This window comes from Macaca nemestrina, chromosome 12, assembly GCF_043159975.1.
Source record: "Macaca nemestrina isolate mMacNem1 chromosome 12, mMacNem.hap1, whole genome shotgun sequence".
Lineage (NCBI taxonomy): Eukaryota > Metazoa > Chordata > Mammalia > Primates > Cercopithecidae > Macaca > Macaca nemestrina.
Window position 1 is genome coordinate 108,115,899 of NC_092136.1, and position 16,909 is coordinate 108,132,807.

The 16,909-nt window shown below is 40.7% G+C and overlaps 2 protein-coding genes across 4 annotated transcripts in view; one reads left to right on the plus strand and one right to left on the minus strand.

Moving 5' to 3' along the window:
- LOC105493658 (acetyl-CoA acetyltransferase 1) overlaps nucleotides 1–16,524 on the plus strand; it is a 28,611-nt gene extending 12,087 nt beyond the window's left edge. The window contains exons 3-12 of the mRNA XM_011761497.3: nucleotides 1,380–1,497; nucleotides 1,787–1,882; nucleotides 2,388–2,488; nucleotides 6,193–6,336; nucleotides 7,349–7,499; nucleotides 8,895–8,990; nucleotides 10,045–10,158; nucleotides 11,611–11,675; nucleotides 13,842–13,999; nucleotides 14,797–16,524. Coding sequence (XP_011759799.1) covers nucleotides 1,380–1,497; nucleotides 1,787–1,882; nucleotides 2,388–2,488; nucleotides 6,193–6,336; nucleotides 7,349–7,499; nucleotides 8,895–8,990; nucleotides 10,045–10,158; nucleotides 11,611–11,675; nucleotides 13,842–13,999; nucleotides 14,797–14,917 — 1,164 coding nt within the window. The 3' untranslated portion in view covers nucleotides 14,918–16,524. The remainder of the gene's footprint in view (nucleotides 1–1,379; nucleotides 1,498–1,786; nucleotides 1,883–2,387; nucleotides 2,489–6,192; nucleotides 6,337–7,348; nucleotides 7,500–8,894; nucleotides 8,991–10,044; nucleotides 10,159–11,610; nucleotides 11,676–13,841; nucleotides 14,000–14,796) is intronic.
- LOC105493656 (nuclear protein, coactivator of histone transcription) overlaps nucleotides 2,484–16,909 on the minus strand; it is an 85,374-nt gene continuing 70,948 nt past the window's right edge. For 2 of the 3 annotated variants that reach the window (XM_011761495.3, XM_011761496.3), the window contains exon 19: nucleotides 10,157–11,816. The gene's annotated coding sequence lies outside the window, so the exon portion shown is untranslated. Of the gene's footprint in view, nucleotides 4,820–10,156; nucleotides 11,817–16,909 lie in introns of those variants that run through there. The other variant, XM_071075537.1, reaches the window with a different exon arrangement.

A 16,909-nucleotide genomic window follows, 5' to 3' on the forward strand; every position in this document is an offset into this window, starting at 1 on the left:
ATTCTGTTATTTATCTCTAAACTTAATAGGAGACTATGGGAGACAAGTGTGAGGAGAGAACTGTCACAGTGCTGTTCTACAGTATTCAAGAGAGCTTTTATCTTCTTTTGCTTAATGTTCATATTATTGTTTTACTGTTTAAGAAATTATGGCTCTGGGCTGGGTGGGGTGGCTCACGCCTGTAATCCCAGCAGTTTGGGAGGCCAAGGTGGGTGGATCACGAGGTCAGGATATTGAGACCATCCTACATGGTGAAACCCCATCTCTACTAAAAATATAAAAAATTAGCTGGGCGCGGTGGTGGGCACCTGTAGTCCCAGCTACTCAGGAGGCGGAGGCAGGAGAATGATGTGAACCCGGGAGGTTAGTTGAGTTCGGGCGCCTCACTGCCCACTCCTGCCTGGGCAACAGAGCGGAACTCTGTCTAAAAAAAAAAAGAAATTATGGTTCTGGCTGGGCACAGTGGCTCATGCCTGTGATCCCAGCACTTTGGGAGGCCAAGGCGGGTGGATCACCTGAAGTTAGGAGTTCAAGACCAGTCTGGCCAACATGGCAAAACCCCATCTCTATTAAAAATACAAAAATTAGCTGGGTGTGGTGGCAGATGCCTGTAATCCCAGCTACTCAGGAGGCTGAGGCAGGAGAATCGCTTGAACCCAGGAGGCAGAGGTTGCAGTGAGCCAAGATCATACTAATGCACTCCAGCCTGGGTGACACAGTGAGACTCCATCTTAAATTATATATAAAAAAAGAAATTCTGGCCCTTGCTGTGTCCTAGTTAAGTGGTATAGCCCCATCTAGGATACAGGTCTTGATTCCTAGCCAGAGTTCCTTTCAGTAAGGGACCCTCTTCGTTAGAGTTGTTTATTATGCAGTTAACAAGAGTAAAGTGGCTGAGTATGGTGGCTTATACCCTTAATCCTAGTACTTTGGTAGGCTGAGGCAGAAGGATTGTTTGAGCCGGGGTGTTTGAGGCTGCAATGAGCTATGATCGTGCCACTGCATTCCAGCCTGGGCAGCTGAGCAAGACCCTGTCTCAAAAACAAAAACACAAAAACACAAAAACAAGGTACAGTGACCATTTCTTGAATTTTGACTGAGGAATATAAAGGAAACTTAAGCTTCTGTCCTCAAACTTCCTGTAGAGAACTGGGAGGATCTACATCTGTTTTAGAGTTGGTTTCTATAAGGTTTTAAATCATAAAGCACTAGCATTGAACTGATTATCTTTACAGCTGTTCAACTATTGAGATTATTTTAATTTTTGATGACTACTCATTCATAGAAGTGTTTTTTTGATAATATATTTATGAATTATGTTTAATGAAATACGATTTGGGTAAAATACCTATAATTTTTACCATCTTGTGTCTTGCCAGGAAGTGGTCATAGTAAGTGCTACAAGAACACCCATTGGATCTTTTTTAGGCAGCCTTTCCTTGCTGCCAGCCACTAAGCTTGGTTCCATTGCAATTCAGGGAGCCATTGAAAAGGCAGGTCAGTAGTTGCTTTGCTTTTCGTGTTAAGGGAGCAAAAATATTTCATGGAAAAGATTTATTTTGCATTAACTATGTATGTAACACTTAGAAATGACTTAATGCCTCCATTTCTGCTTTCCTTTGCAAAGAAGTCTTTCTACTATACAGTTTAGATTGAAACTCAAAACTGACAAAAAAAAAAAAAAAAAAAAGAAACCATTCCTATTGTGTAATGTCACATACCTTATTAGGTAACCACTAATCATTAAATGCCTTTTTGTCTTTTTTTTTTTTTTTTTTAAATAAAGGGATTCCAAAAGAAGAAGTGAAAGAAGCATACATGGGTAATGTTCTACAAGGAGGTGAAGGACAAGCTCCTGCAAGGCAGGCAGTATTGGGTGCAGGTACTTGGAAGACATTTTTGCTTTTATACTTAAAATGTGTAAAAGGGGTCGGGTGCAGTGGCTCACGCCTGTAATCCCAGCACTTTGGGAGGCCGAGGTGGGTGGATTATGAGGTCAAGAGTTTGAGACCATCCTGGCCAACATGGTGAAACCCCATCTGTAGTAAAAATACAAAAATTAGCCAGGTGTGGTGGTGCATGCCTGTAATCCCAGCTACTTGGGAGGCTGAGGCAGGAGAATTGCTTGAACCCAGAAGGCGGAGGTTGCAGTGAGCCAAGATTACACCATTACACTCCAACCTGGGTGACAGAGTGAGACTCTGTCTCAAAAAAAAAAAGTATAAAATGGCAAAATGAAGGTTATTGAAGCTTAAATATTAAATGCATTATATAATTTGTAGTTATATTGGCAGAAGAAATGCTGTAGTTTATAGTAACATGCTCTATTAAGTTCTGCAGTTGTGTTTGAGTATCTGTTTTTCAAAAGTGACTTATATTGGTTTTAGGCTTACCTATTTCTACTCCATGTACCACCATAAACAAAGTTTGTGCTTCAGGAATGAAAGCCATCATGATGGCCTCTCAAAGTCTTATGTGTGGACATCAGGTAAGAAACACCATCCTTTCCATTTATTAATCAGAATAATACCTATGGCTAAAAGACACAAAAATCTAGGCATATTCATGCTTTAGAAATGAGATTCTTTCTCATAAGTTACTATGTTTTCTCACACGCTCAAGAGTGTCTGGATTTGCTAAGTCCATCTGAAGTATGGTCAAAATGATAGCATAGGCTGGGTATCATGCCCGTAATTCAGCACTTTGGAAGGTCAAGGCAGGAGGATCCCAGGAGTTTGAGACCAGTGTAGGCAACATAGCAAGCGAGACCCTGTTCTTTAAAAAAGAAAAAGATAGCCTGAGTGTCTTGTGTTAAAAAGTTGTTTTTAGGCCTGGGTGCAGTGGCTCACTCCTGTAATCCCAGCACTTTGGGAGGCGGAGGCTGGGGGCAGATCACTTGAGGCCCGGGGTTCAAGACCAGCCTGGCCAACATGGTGAAACCACATCTCTATGAAAAATACAAAAATTAGCTGGACATGGTGGCAGGCGCCTGTAATCCCAGCTACTAGGGAAGCTGAGGCACAAGAGTCACTTGCATCTGGGAGGCAGAGGTTGCAGTGAGCTGAGATTGTACCACTGCACTCCAGCCTGGGAGACAAAGCAAGACTCTCAAAAAAAAAAATAGTTTTTAGCCCAGGCATTTGGGTCTTTTTCTGAGGCTGGGTGACTAAAAATTCATAAATACTATATTTGCCAGAATTTATTATAAATGTTTTCATTATAAAGGAGAACAAGGTGCTTAACCCTGGGAATCAAATCATTGTTTGAGCCCAGGCTTGATGACTAATTTGTAGTTTCTACAATGCCTGAACTCATTTAAGTTCTACAGGCTTTCTAATTGGCCTTGCTGATCTGTATCTTGTCTTTACTTGAGATCAAGCAAGAGACAGGCTCCTTAGCAAATATATGCTGTCATATCAGGAGGTGAGACCTGGACACACAGAAGAACCAAGATTCTCACAGATCTGAGCCCTTCATTTTTCAGATGAAGATTTTTTTTCATTGTGTCTGAGACAGCCACGGAGTTACAGGGCTGAGCATCTACCATGTGACAGTCACTGGAAATAGAGTGGTAAACAAAACATTTAAAAAAAATCTGTACATGTGCAGGTCTCTGTTGGAAAAATGCCTAAAAGAAATGCTGAGTCAGGATTTGAACATTTTGGCATCTGCAAATGCTTTCCATAAAAGTTGTACCAGTTATACTTTCCAAAAGTTGTGTGACTTATCTGGATCTGCACCACCACTGGGTGGTACCAAACCCTCGTCAAACCAGTGGGTGAAAAATGGTCACGAGATTTAGTTTCAAAACTCTTTGTCATGGAAAATTTTGTCTTAATCGATGTATTGCGGTTCTCTAGCAAATGCCATTTGTACTATATGGAAATACTTTAATATTATTTTATTCATTTGTGAATATATAGAGTGACTTACAGGCATACTTGCAAGTGCTTTGTTTTGAATATTTATGACCTTGGAAAACGGTCAGTTTTGCTTTATAATGAAGAATTGATACCTTATTTTCTGTCACTTATTACTGCCATCACCCCCAGTAAAAAGTACAAGTGAATAAAACTTAGATGAGAACTGGTTAAGAATTTCTATATTTCGGAATAGGCAAAATATTTAGGTTTCTTTGGTATAGAGCTTGCTTGTCTGTATGCCTGATTAAAGACTGTAAGAAGATATTATTGGCTTTATGTTTACGTTAATGTTTTATATTAAACTGTGTTTTTAACTAGTCCTTATATTGCAAGTGATTTTTTTGTTGACTTGTAAAAGTAATAAGTTGATTAATATTTATTAAACCTCTATATGTCAGTTGCCAAGGATGTAAAAATATGACAGGGTGTCTGGCCTCAAAGGAGCATAGTCTAGTGGGAAGACTTGACATATAAACATATAATAATATTAAAAGCATTGCATAGTAATTGGGGAACACAAAGGAAGAGAAACGGTTTCAAGAAAGGATAGAAATAAATGGTCAAGGCAGACATGAAGTAGTGTTCTGAATAGTTTTAAAGGAAACGCAGATGTTTTACACGTTGGTGGATGGGGAAAGTGCAGAGGTGTGTGTGTGAAATGTGCATGGTGTCTCTGGAGAGCTTTAACTAGTTCCATGTGACCTGGGGTATAGGTTAGGCCGTGAAACTGAAAAAGGGGAGCGAAGGGATACTGTAAAGGCTTTATGTATTATGCTGAGTTCTCTAAAGTGTGAAATGATCAGACTTACATTCTAGCCAAAATGAGTCAGATGAGTGTCGATGATGCTTTGGTGGAAAGGCTGCATGTCAGAAGATCAAGTGGAAAATTATTTCAGCTGTCCAGAAAGAGATGATGAAGATCTCAGTCAAGGAAGTAGGATTATTTTCATGAACTGAGATTACTTCTAATCTTCTAGAGCACATTAAGTTTTTAGCAGCATGAATGAAATGAAGGGTTAGAAGGTAAGAATTTCAGGTTAGGCACGGTGGCTCACGCCTGTTATCCCAGCACTTTGGGAGGCCGAGGTGGGCAGATCGCTTCAGTCTGGGAGTTTGAGACCAGCCTGGGTGACATAGCGAAACCCCATCTCTACTAAAAATATTATACAAAAATTAGCTGGGTGTGATGGTGCATGCCTGTAGTCCCAGCTACTTGGGAGGCTGAGGTGGGAGGATCACTTGAGCCCAAAATGCGGAGATTGCAGTGAGCTGAGATCATGCCATTGCACTCCAGCCTGGGCAAGAGCGAGACCCTGTCTAAAAGAAAACTTAAGAATTTCAGAAGATGGCTTTACATGAAAGATTTCTGGTATTTTTTTTTTTTTAGACAGTCTTGCTTTGTCACCCGGGCTGGAGTGCAGTGGTGCAATCTTGGCTCATTGCAAGCTCTGCCTCCTGGGTTCACGCCATTCTCCTGCCTCAGCCTCCCAAGTAGCTGGGACTACAGGCGTGTCACCACACCTAATTTTTTGTATTTTGAGTAGAGACGGGGTTTACTCAATTAGCTAGGATGGTCTCGATCTCCTGACCTCGTGATCCACCCGTCTCGGCCTCCCAAAGTGCTGGGATTACAGGCATGAGACACCGCACCCGGCCAGATTTCTGGTATTCTTATTAATGTCTGGTTGTGAACTTCTTTTGACAGTCTTACTCTGTCGCCCAGGCTGGAGTGCAGTGCCACGATCTCAGCTCACTGCAACCTCCGCCTCCAATTTTCTTTTTTTTTTTTTGAGGAGTCTTGCTCTGCCCCCCAGGCTGGAGTGCAGTGGCACAATCTCAGCTCACAGCAACCTCTGCCTCCCAGGTTCAAGCAATCCTCCTGCCTTGCCCTCCTGAGTAGCTGGGATTACAGGCGCCCACCATCACACCCACCTAATTTTTGTATTTTTAGTAGAGATGGGGTTTTACCATGTTGGCCAGGCTGATCCTGAACTCCTGACCTCAAGTGATCCACCCGCCTCAGCCTCCTAAAGTGCTGGGATTACAGGTGTGAGCCACTGCACACAGCCAACTTACTTCTCATTATGTTATTTTACACCACTTCTTTTCATCAGGGTGAAGTGGTAAAGAGGGTACTTCCTGTATTCACTGTGTAACAAATGTTTAATAAATGCATGTAGAATACTTGTTTGGTGGCAGCTGTATAAAGGATGTCATGGATTTGCAACTGTTTGAATTAACATTGCGTTTTTCTGGTGTTGCTGCACAGGATGTGATGGTGGCAGGTGGGATGGAGAGCATGTCCAATGTTCCATATGTAATGAACAGAGGATCAACACCATACGGCGGGGTAAAGCTTGAAGATTTGATCGTTAAAGACGGGCTAACTGATGTCTACAATAAAATTCATATGGTAAATGTGATTTTTAGTGGATAAATGCTATCTAGTGTCCAATACTGTTTGATTTTTCTTACTGTATGTACTTTACAAACTGAACTGAAAGATGGGCTCTATAAATGTTGATTTTAGCCATGTACTTTCGGAAAATATTTTTGTATTCCTATTGCATTGGCATGGCTCAGTCATTAAAGAAATTGTCCCACATTTAAATACAGTATTTTCTGACGCTCAGCTAGCAACTGCTTGGCTAATTCAAGTATTTGAAGATAAGACATGAGTAGGCCGGGTGCGGTGGCTCTGGCCTGTAATCCCAGCACTTTGGGAGGCCGAGGTAGGCAGATCACCTGAGGTCAGGAGTTTGAGACCAGCTTGGCCAATGTGGTGAGACCCTGTCTTTATTAAAAATATAAAAAATTAGCCAGGCATGGTGGTGGTGTTTGTAATCCCAGCTACTCGGGAGGCTGAGGCAGGAGAATTGCTGTAACCCAGGAGGCAGAGGTTGCATTGAGCCAAGATTGCACCCAGCCTGGGTGACAAGAGTGAAACTCCATCTCAAAAAAAGACATGAGTGAAAAGTGACCTGGTACAGAAAGAAATGTGTGTGTGTGTATATGCTGTTATTTTTATTTTTTGAAATGAAGTCTTGCTCTGTTGCCCAGGCTGGAATGCAGTGGCACAATCTTGGCTCACTGCAGCCTCCGCCTCCTGGGCTCAAGCAATTCTCCTGCTTCAGGCTCCCGAGTAGCTGGGACTACAGGTGCGTGCCTCCATGCCCGGCTAATTTTTAGTAGAGACAGGGTTTTACCATGTTGGCCAGGATGGTCTTGGTCTCCTGACCTCATGATCTGCCTGCCTCGACCTCCCAAAGTGCTGGGATTACAGGCATGAGCACCACATCCGGCCTAAGAAATATATTTTAAGAAATGTAACTACTAAACACTATTTTATAAGCTATGCAAAGTTAAAGATATTTTCTAAATTACGCAAAGTTAACTAACTTTAAACTATTTCAACTTTTCATCAGGGCAGCTGTGCTGAGAATACAGCAAAGAAGCTGAATATTGCACGAGATGAACAGGACGCTTATGCTATTAATTCTTATACCAGAAGTAAAGCAGCATGGGAAGCTGGGAAATTTGGAAATGAAGTTATTCCTGTCACAGTTACAGTAAAAGGTAAAAGTTCCAAAAAGGATGAATAGACTTTTCATGTTGCTGAATGTTTTATGCTTAAGTTTTAAATTAGGACATTATCTTTGTTCATTTCAACTGAGGACACTGCTTATGGTTAATAAAAAGTGAAGAGTTGCCAGTTCAGAGAGAACATAAATCCACCCAACTTAATGTCAGGTTTCAATCCATTTATAAGATCCCTAAGAGTATTATTTTGAGAAATTTATTAGAACTCTTTTTCCTGTAAGTGACAGTCAACACGGTATTTTAAATTGAAAAGGGATTTACTAGAAGGTTACTGGGAGTGCCTCCAAGAACTGAAGGATGAACAGTAGCAACCATTCAGCTCTGGGAACTTCAGGGATTGGAACTGGGTGTTCACTACTACTAAGGCATGCGCTCCTGGCTTCTCACACCTGCAGGCTTTTGTGCTTTATTCTGTCAGCCTTTCTAAAGTTGCTGTCTCTACCTCTAGGGTCACATATATGCGATTCTCAAAAAGGAAAGAGACTTTCTCACCAGTTCCAGCAGAATAAATCCACAATAAAGACTCATTAACTTGCTTTAGGTTACAGTTCTATTCCAGGAATGATTACTGTGCTCTAGATAGAATACTGGAACTTATCTAGTATAGGTCAGATAGCTACCTCTGGGGTCAGGAGAGTGGAGTCTGTGATCTTAGAAGGGAGTTGAGGAAGAAGAGAATGGGATGTGTAGGTGTAGATTTAAATTTTGTGGCTGGGTGCAGTGGGTCACACCTGTAATGCCAACACTTTGGGAGGCCGAGGTGGGAGGACTGCTTGAGCCCAGGAGTTTGAGACCAGCCTGGGCAACAAAGTGAGACTCGGCCTTCACACAAAAAAATTAAAAATTAACTGGGTGTAGCAACACATGCCTGTAGTCCCGGCTACTAGGGAATCCAAGGGAGAAGGATCAATTGAGCCCAGGAGTTCAAGGCTGCAGTGAGCTAGGAGTGCAGCATTGTACTCTATTGGGAGACTGTACAAGACCATTTCAAACAAGCAAGCAAGCAAACAAGCAAAATTAGCTGGCTGTGGTGGCTCACACCTGTAGTCCCAGCTACTTGGGAGGCTGAGGTGGGAGGATCACGTGGGCCTGGAGAGAAGGTAAACTGTGATCATGCTAGCCTAAGCAACAGAGGAAAAGCCTGCCTCAAAAAAAAAAAAAAATTTGTGAAGCTACTTTATAAGTTTCTCTTTAAGATGCTAACATAATAGAGATTATAGATAATAAATTCTAGATTAGTGTTTATTTGGGATGGTTTAAGGGAGGCAGGGATACAAAGGGAGGCACAGACCACTGGGCATCTTGTACAACAGTTGCTTGCTGAATGACTACTTGTTTTAAGCGATTTCACTTAAAATATTTTAATTTTAGGTCAACCAGATGTAGTGGTGAAAGAAGATGAAGAATATAAACGTGTTGATTTTAGCAAAGTTCCAAAGCTGAAGACAGTTTTCCAGAAAGAAAATGGTTAGTGTTAAGAAATGAAGCCTAAGAAAAAATTGAGCCAGTATACCATATCTAATTCTTAGAACTGCCTAAGGATTTTTAAAAAGTAATTCTAGAAAACATCTAGATGTTATTTAACATTTTCAATATATCAGGCTCATGTAAGATTAATTGAAAGTATAAAACTGTTAGTTTTTACCTTCAATATATAAATCTAAGGGAAGAGATGTATAACATGGCTATAGAATTCAGTTTTTCATATGTAGCAGTCTATGATAGGGTCTTCACTGGCACTAAAAAAAACAGATTTATTGGCCGGGCGCGGTGGCTCACACCTGTAATCCCAGCACTTTGGGAGGCCGAGGCGGGCGGATCACAAGGTCAGGAGATCGAGACCACGGTGAAACCCCGTCTCTACTAAAAATACAAAAAATTAGCCGGGCGTGGTTGTGGGCGCCTGTAGTCCCAGCTACTCGGGAGGCTGAGGCAGGAGAATGGCGTGAACCCGGGAGGCGGAGCTTGCAGTGAGCCGAGATCCAGCCACTGCACTCCAGCCTGGGCGACAGAGCGAGACTCCGTCTCAAAAAAAAAAAAAAAAAAAAAAAAAAAAACAGATTTATTGATATAATTTATATATGATAACATTCTCCTATTTAAAGTGGTTTGGTAGTTTTTAGCATTCATTGATATTTAACTTCAGGTGATTCTAGATAAGAAGAAATATCTGATTTGAAAAATATGTAGTGAGTATCTGCTATATATTGAATGAGGAAAGTTAGACCCTGGATACAAAAATATTAACTGGTCCCTATCGTTCAAGAGTTGTAGACCAGCATTTACCCAGTGCCATCATGCATGTTTCTGATCTTTGAGAAAACTTAGTTTTATGAACACAAAAAGGTATTCTTACATTGTCTTGTAGTTATATGTATGTGTTTCCTGAGGGCAGGAATTGTCTCCACCCATATTTGTAATTTCTTTAAACATTTAGCAGCCCAGGCAGTATTTGTTAAATTGAATCAAATGCGTTCATTGTGAAGTAATGTTTTGACTTCATGCTTATTTTTGCTTTCAGGTACAATAACAGCTGCCAATGCCAGTACACTGAATGATGGAGCAGCTGCTCTGGTTCTGATGACAGCAGGTGCAGCCAAGAGGCTCAATGTTACACCATTGGCAAGAATAGTAGGTAAGGCCAGGCGAGGTGGCTTACACTTGTAATCCTAGCACTTTCAGAGGTGGAGGCAGGAGGATTGCTTGAGCTCCAGAGTTCAAAATCAGCCTGGGCAATATAGTGAGACTTCGTCTCTACAAAAAGTTAAAAAATTAGCTGAGCATGGTGACATGTGCCTGTACTACCATCTACTCGGGAAGCTGAGGTGGGAGGATGCCTTGGGCCCTCCTGAGTTTGAGGTTGCAGTGAGCTGAGATTGTGCCACTGCACTCCAGCCTGGGTGACAGAGTAAGACCCTGTCTTTAAAAAAAAAAAAAAAAAAAAAGGTTTTTAAACATCTATAAGCTCTTCCTGAAATTAAGTTTATTTGTTAGATATAGCCAACTCCAATATTAAGTATTACTATCTATAGGATGTACTTGTGGCAGAATTTAATACATATTTCAATTGAGATAGAAGCTCCTTTAATATTTTCATTATACTTTATATAAGATTAAGCTTTAAGGGCTAGGCACAGTGGCTCACGCCTGTAACCCCAGCATTTTGGGAGGCTAAGGCAGGACTGCTTGAGGCCAGGAATTTGAGACCAGCCTGGGCAACACAGTGAGACCCCATTTCTGAAAGAAAAAAATTAGCCAGGTGTGGTGGCATGCCTGTAGTCCCAGTTACCTAGGAGGCTAAGGCTGACAATCATTTGAGCCCAAGATATCAAAGCTGCAGCACCACTGCACTCCAGCCTAGGCAACAGAGCAAGATCTTGTCTCTCTTTTTTTTTTTTTTTTAAAGATTAAGCTTTAAAAACCTTCCTGTCCTTTATGATAAATAGAAGAAAATAAAGTACATGCATTTTCCTAGAGAGGCAGCTATGTAGGAAAAAAAGAATATGGGATTAGGAGTCCAGAAATACAAAATTTAGATGTGTGGCATTTTAATATTAACACTGTGGCCCTGGGTAAGTTCTCAATGTCCTTAAGCTGATTTTTAGCTGCAAAAATCTGTCTTGCCTTCTTCCTAAGGACTTAAACAGATGCTGTTTTGTTATTTATAAAAAGCCTTATAACTTCATTTTTTTCTTAGCTTAGATCATGGTTTCTTAACCTCAGCACTATTGACTTTTGCACTAAATAATTATTTGTCGTAGGGACTCTTCTATGCATTGTAGATGTTAAGCAGAATCCTTAGTCTCTACACAGTGGCATCTGAACTATTCTGACAACCAAAAACATCTCTAGATGGTGCCAATGTTCCTAGAGGCAAATACTCCCAAACTCCCTCCCAATGAAAATCAGTGTCTTAGATTACTGGAGTAATTTTATAAAGTGTAGAATCTTAGAAAAGGAAGAAATGTATTTACATATATTAAAGGGGTTAGGAAATGTGCATTTAATGGGTTAAACTTGACTTTTGCATATTCTATGTAGTAAAAAAAAGATATTAACAACTCACCCTCCCCCTTTTTTTAAACAGCATTTGCTGACGCTGCTGTAGAACCTATTGATTTTCCAATTGCTCCTGTACATGCTGTATCTATGGTGAGAACAAAGTGAGGGATGATACTCCATTATGCCAACTTCCAGTTTGCTTATACCAAGGCTGCAGTTTTTAGAATTTAAATGTTGTTTATCTGCCAAAGCAGAGAGATAGCTTGGTTTCAAATCTTCCCATGTCCTCTCCTGAAAAGAGTAAAAGCAACAAGGATAACAAAAAAATAAATAAAGAACAGCCCACAAACTACATCTTCAGTAGAACAGGTAAAACTACACATCTGAATTATTTGTAAGTATCACACAGAACTCACACACCTGGTGTGGTAACCACAAAGGGGAGGTTGGTTTGGCAAAGAAAAGGGAATGCTGGCTGGTAGTTCCAAATCTAGAACGGAAAGCAACTAGTCACTCCCCAGGAGAGGACTCCATTCTGAAAGGGAACAGCTGGCAGCAGGTCTTCAGAGTAAATAGTGAAACTAGAGACAGAGAACCTACATATTCCAAATTGTCAGTAAGTGCTATCAAAGGAGAAATAACAAGTCTCAGTGGGAAATTGCTAAGCAGTCACAGGAAAAGAAAGTTTTTAGGGGTTCAGGTTCTTAGAAATCTTAAGTAAATATTTCCTTTTGAGAGGGCCTCACCCTGACAGTAAACTTCTGTAAGCACCCAGATTAAAAAAAAAATGGCAGAATTTTAGTAAAATCGAGATTCTCCCCACTGCCTTCAACCCCCACAATGAAAAAAACTGCATACTCAGTAGGAAACAAGAATAGAGAAGGATCAGAAACAAGGGGCCAGTGGAGTGATGATCTGCTCAGAGCTGGCAGATCTCAGAAAATGACAGGAACATGTAGCTTCTGAAAGTGAGCGCATCACATCGGAAAGCAAGGGTACTACACAATTCTGGATTCTGAAGGTAGAATAACTTCTGAGAGCTACAGATGTGGCTATATATGGGCACCATATTTTGTTTTGTGTTGTTGGAACAGTGGAAGCTGTTTGAGCTGTATAGGCTAGAAAGCTACCTTAGTCCACTAGTTGAAGAGAGGAAGGTGGAGGAAGAGTTCCATGTTAATTTTATTATTGCTCACAACAATCAAATTTCTTCTCTAAAGAAAAAGGGCACTCACTAGTAATGTTTTAAAAAGTATTAGCATAGGGATAATACTGGCACAAATACACCTTCCTGCATAGCTGAGGAACTACCAAAACAAAACACATCATATAGTGTAAGATTTTAAATAAATGACTTACAATGAAACTGCAACAGGTGTAAGTATCTGTGGCCCGGATAACCCTACAGTAACTTTTATGAAGCAGAAACTGCGGGGGATGCATTAATATTACTTATAGTAGAAACGAATACACCTCTTTCATTAACAGTCAAGAACATAGAACTGGCTGGGTGCAGTGGCTCTCGCCTGTAATCCCAGCACTTTGGGAGGCCGAGGCAGGCAGATCGCTTGAGCCTGGGAGATCAAGGCTGCAGTGGGCCATGACTGTGCCATTCCACTTCAGCCTGGGCAACAAAGCAAGACCCTGTCTCAAAACAAATCAACAACAACAACAACAACAACAAAGAATGTAGAACTAAGCAACACACAATCAGTAAAGCAGAGCTTAAGAATATATAAAGCATTATGTACCCCTAAATAGAAAATGCACCTTTTCAAACATCTGTGGAAAGAAAACCAAATTTTCTGTCCTCTATGTCCAAATAGACATAATGCAAACAAAATTCTTTGATATGATGGAATAGGATAAGCAACTAAAAATCTGAAAATAGGCCGGGCATGGTGACTCATGCCTATAATCCCAGCACTTTGGGAGGTTGAAGTGAGCGGATCAACTGAGGTCAAGAGTTTTGAGACCAGCCTGGCCAACATGGTGAAACCCCATCTCTACTAAAAATACAAAAATTAGCTGGGCATGGTGGTGGGCGTCTGTAATCCCAGCTACTCAGGAGGCTGAGACAGGAGAATTGCTTGAACCTGGGAGGCAGAGGTTGTAGTGAGCCGAGATGGCGCCATTGCACTCCAGCCTGGGAGGCAGAGCAAGACTCCGTCTAAAAAAAAAAAAAAAAAAAAAATCTGAAAATAGAGATCCTTCCATCTGAAACCAAGAACTTCCAATTGTAGTATTTCAAGGAAATGACAGTAAGTTGTGATTGCTAATTATTTGAACATCATCTGTCTTTTAAAAAAATCTTAGGTTCTTAAAGATGTGGGATTAAAAAAAGAAGATATTGCAATGTGGGAAGTAAATGAAGCCTTTAGTCTGGTTGTACTAGCAAACATTAAAATGTTGGAGATTGATCCCCAAAAAGTGAATATCAATGGAGGAGCTGTTTCTCTGGGGCATCCAATTGGGTAGGTAAAAATAGTAACTATATCTAGGTTAATAGCTGCCTTTGTGTTTCTAGCTAAACTTAAAACTCGTAATTCCTATTGCTCTTGATTTAAGTTTTCCTTCCTACCCATCTTTCATAAGGCAAAAATCATTTCTGATAGATGGTATCCAATACTGAACAGAGACCTGTCACATCTGTTACTTGAAACCTAATAACCTTTTATGTTGAAGAAGAAAAATAAAGTGTACATTTAGACTTTTCCCCCCCTTTTTCTTTCTCCTTCCTATGTATTTCATTAGCTTTAGGGTACTGTGGGTTTTGGTTACATGGATGAATTTATAGTGGTGGGGGCTGATTTCAGTGCACCTGTCACCCAAATGTGTGCATTGTACCCAATATGTAGTTTATTCCATATCCCCCTTCCATCTTCCATTATACTCTTCTGTACTTTAAGATACGAAAATTAGCTGGGTGTGGTGGTGCACGCCTGTAGTCCCAGCTACTTGGGAGGCTGAGGCAGGAGAATGGCTTGAACCCGGGAGGCGGAAGTTGCAGTGAGCTGAGATGCACCACTGCACTCCAGCCTGGCGACAGAGCAAGACTCCATCTCAAAAATAAATAAATAAATGAAAGATCTAAGATCTGTGACCCTTCCTGAAACAAGTCCTCCAAGTTTTAGTTTTAGAATAGTAGTAGTTAATTCAGCAAGAAGTAGTGGCTAGTAAGGTTTTCATGAAGTTAAATTGGAACAGAAACATTTTGGTTTCTCATAAATTCTGTACTTCATTAAAGAAGTAAATGCTTTTTAAATTTTAGAATGTCTGGAGCCAGGATTGTTGGTCATTTGACTCATGCCTTGAAGCAAGGAGAATACGGTCTTGCCAGTATTTGCAATGGAGGAGGAGGTGCTTCTGCCATGCTAATTCAGAAGCTGTAGACAACCTGCTATTTAAGGAGACAACCCTATGTGACCAGAAGGCCTGCTGTAATCAGTGTGACTACTGTGGGTTAGCTTATATTCAGATAAGCTGTTTCATTTATATTATTTTCTATGTTAACTTTTAAAAATCAAAATAAAATCCCAAAACCTTTTGAAATTAAATTTTTTCTTCTGCTTTTTGGTAACCTTGAAAAGTCTGATACATCTTTGCATTCTGAGTCTATACTTATAATCGAAATATAGTAGAAATACCAATGTGTAATATTAGTGACTTATGTAAGCAGCTAGAAGCTTCCATTTGTGAGAACAAATTTATATTTTTGAGGATTGTTAAAGGTCAAGTGAATGTTCTCTGTAGGTAATTTACATTTAGTAAATTACTTTTCTTTACAGTAAGAGTTGGCTATTCTGGACAAACTAACAGTGCTTCATATAATCACTCAAACCACAGTGTGTGCAACAGTACTACAAAACAAGACAGAAGCCCATGTGCTCAGGGTCTAAAGTGGGGGCAATTTCTTATAACCTCAACATTCAGGGTTGGGGGAGGTCAAATAGAAAACCCTGCAGTTTGGGCTCTGAATTACTACAGCAGCATAGAGAGTGGGAAAGGAGGTAGAAACTGATAAACTGAATGGATTTATAAAAAAGGGAACAGATCACCACTTCCAATAAACCATAATGCCTTTTCTTAAGCAGGACAGACTGTAGCACAAGTATCTTGCATTGCATTTTATCTGGGAAAAAATTAAAACACTACAGGCAGGGGCTATGCACACCACCCTCAACTGCAGCTCTGAAGAGGGAAAACTCCCCCTCAGGAAGAGGAGGGGGCAGTAAAGGTCATTGTGTACACATTATCTGTTGGCAAATAATGTATTGTAGATCCTTTGAAGGAGCAAAATGACAATATATGGGAAAAATCAACTGCTCTTAAGATTCAGAGGAAAAGTATTTTCAAAAACATCTGTAATCATCAACAACTTTTGAGGCTTGTTATGTGCTTTGTATGTATAAACTCATTTAATTGTGGCAAAAACTTCTAAGAGTCGGTACCATTATTATCCCTCCCTTATAAATAAGGAAATTGAGACATAGAGTAGCTAAATAAATTCCAAGGGCAAAAAGCTGGCTAGGGTTCAACTCCAAGTTAGTCGAGCTCCAGAGCCCACGTTCTTAACTTCCTATACTTTAGTTAAATGCCTTTCAATAATTATCTGCCCCGACTTACAAAAACTTATAACTGAAGTAGGAGCTGGATAAGATGAGAAAAGGAAATCCAAAACATGAGAATACTTCATTAAAGATAAGCAGAAACTAACATTGCGTCCAAAGGTCATTGATCTGGAAAACATCTGAGAAGTGCTCTGAAAATTCTGGGAAAAAATGGAAAAGGAGAAGAAACAGAGAATCAACAAGTAAGATTTTTTTGTTTGTAAGAGATAAGGTATTGCTGTGTCACTTAGGCTGGAGTGCAGTGGCATGACCATAGCTCACTGTAACCTTGAACTCCTGGGTTCTCAAGTGATCTGCCTGCCTCAGCCTCCTAAGTAGTTAGGACTATAGGCACATGCTACCATGCCCAGCTTAAATGGTGTTTCTTTTTTTTTTTTTTTGAGACGGAGTCTCGCTCTGTCGCCCAGGCTGGAGTGCAGTGGCCGGGTCTCAGCTCACTGCAAGCTCCGCCTCCCGGGTTCACGCCATTCTCCTGCCTCAGCCTCCAGAGTAGCTGGGACTACAGGCGCCCGCCACCTCGCCCGGCTAGTTTTTTGTATTTTTAGTAGAGACGGGGTTTCACCATGTTAGCCAGGATGGTCTCGATCTCCTGACCTTGTGATCCGCCCGTCTCGGCCTCCCAAAGTGCTGGGATTACAGGCTTGAGCCACCGCGCCCGGCCTAAATGGTGTTTCTTTAAAAAAAAAAAAAAAAGGTACTCTGAAGCAATAATCTAACATAACAGAAAACATAAAGATAATAGAAAAACTCAGA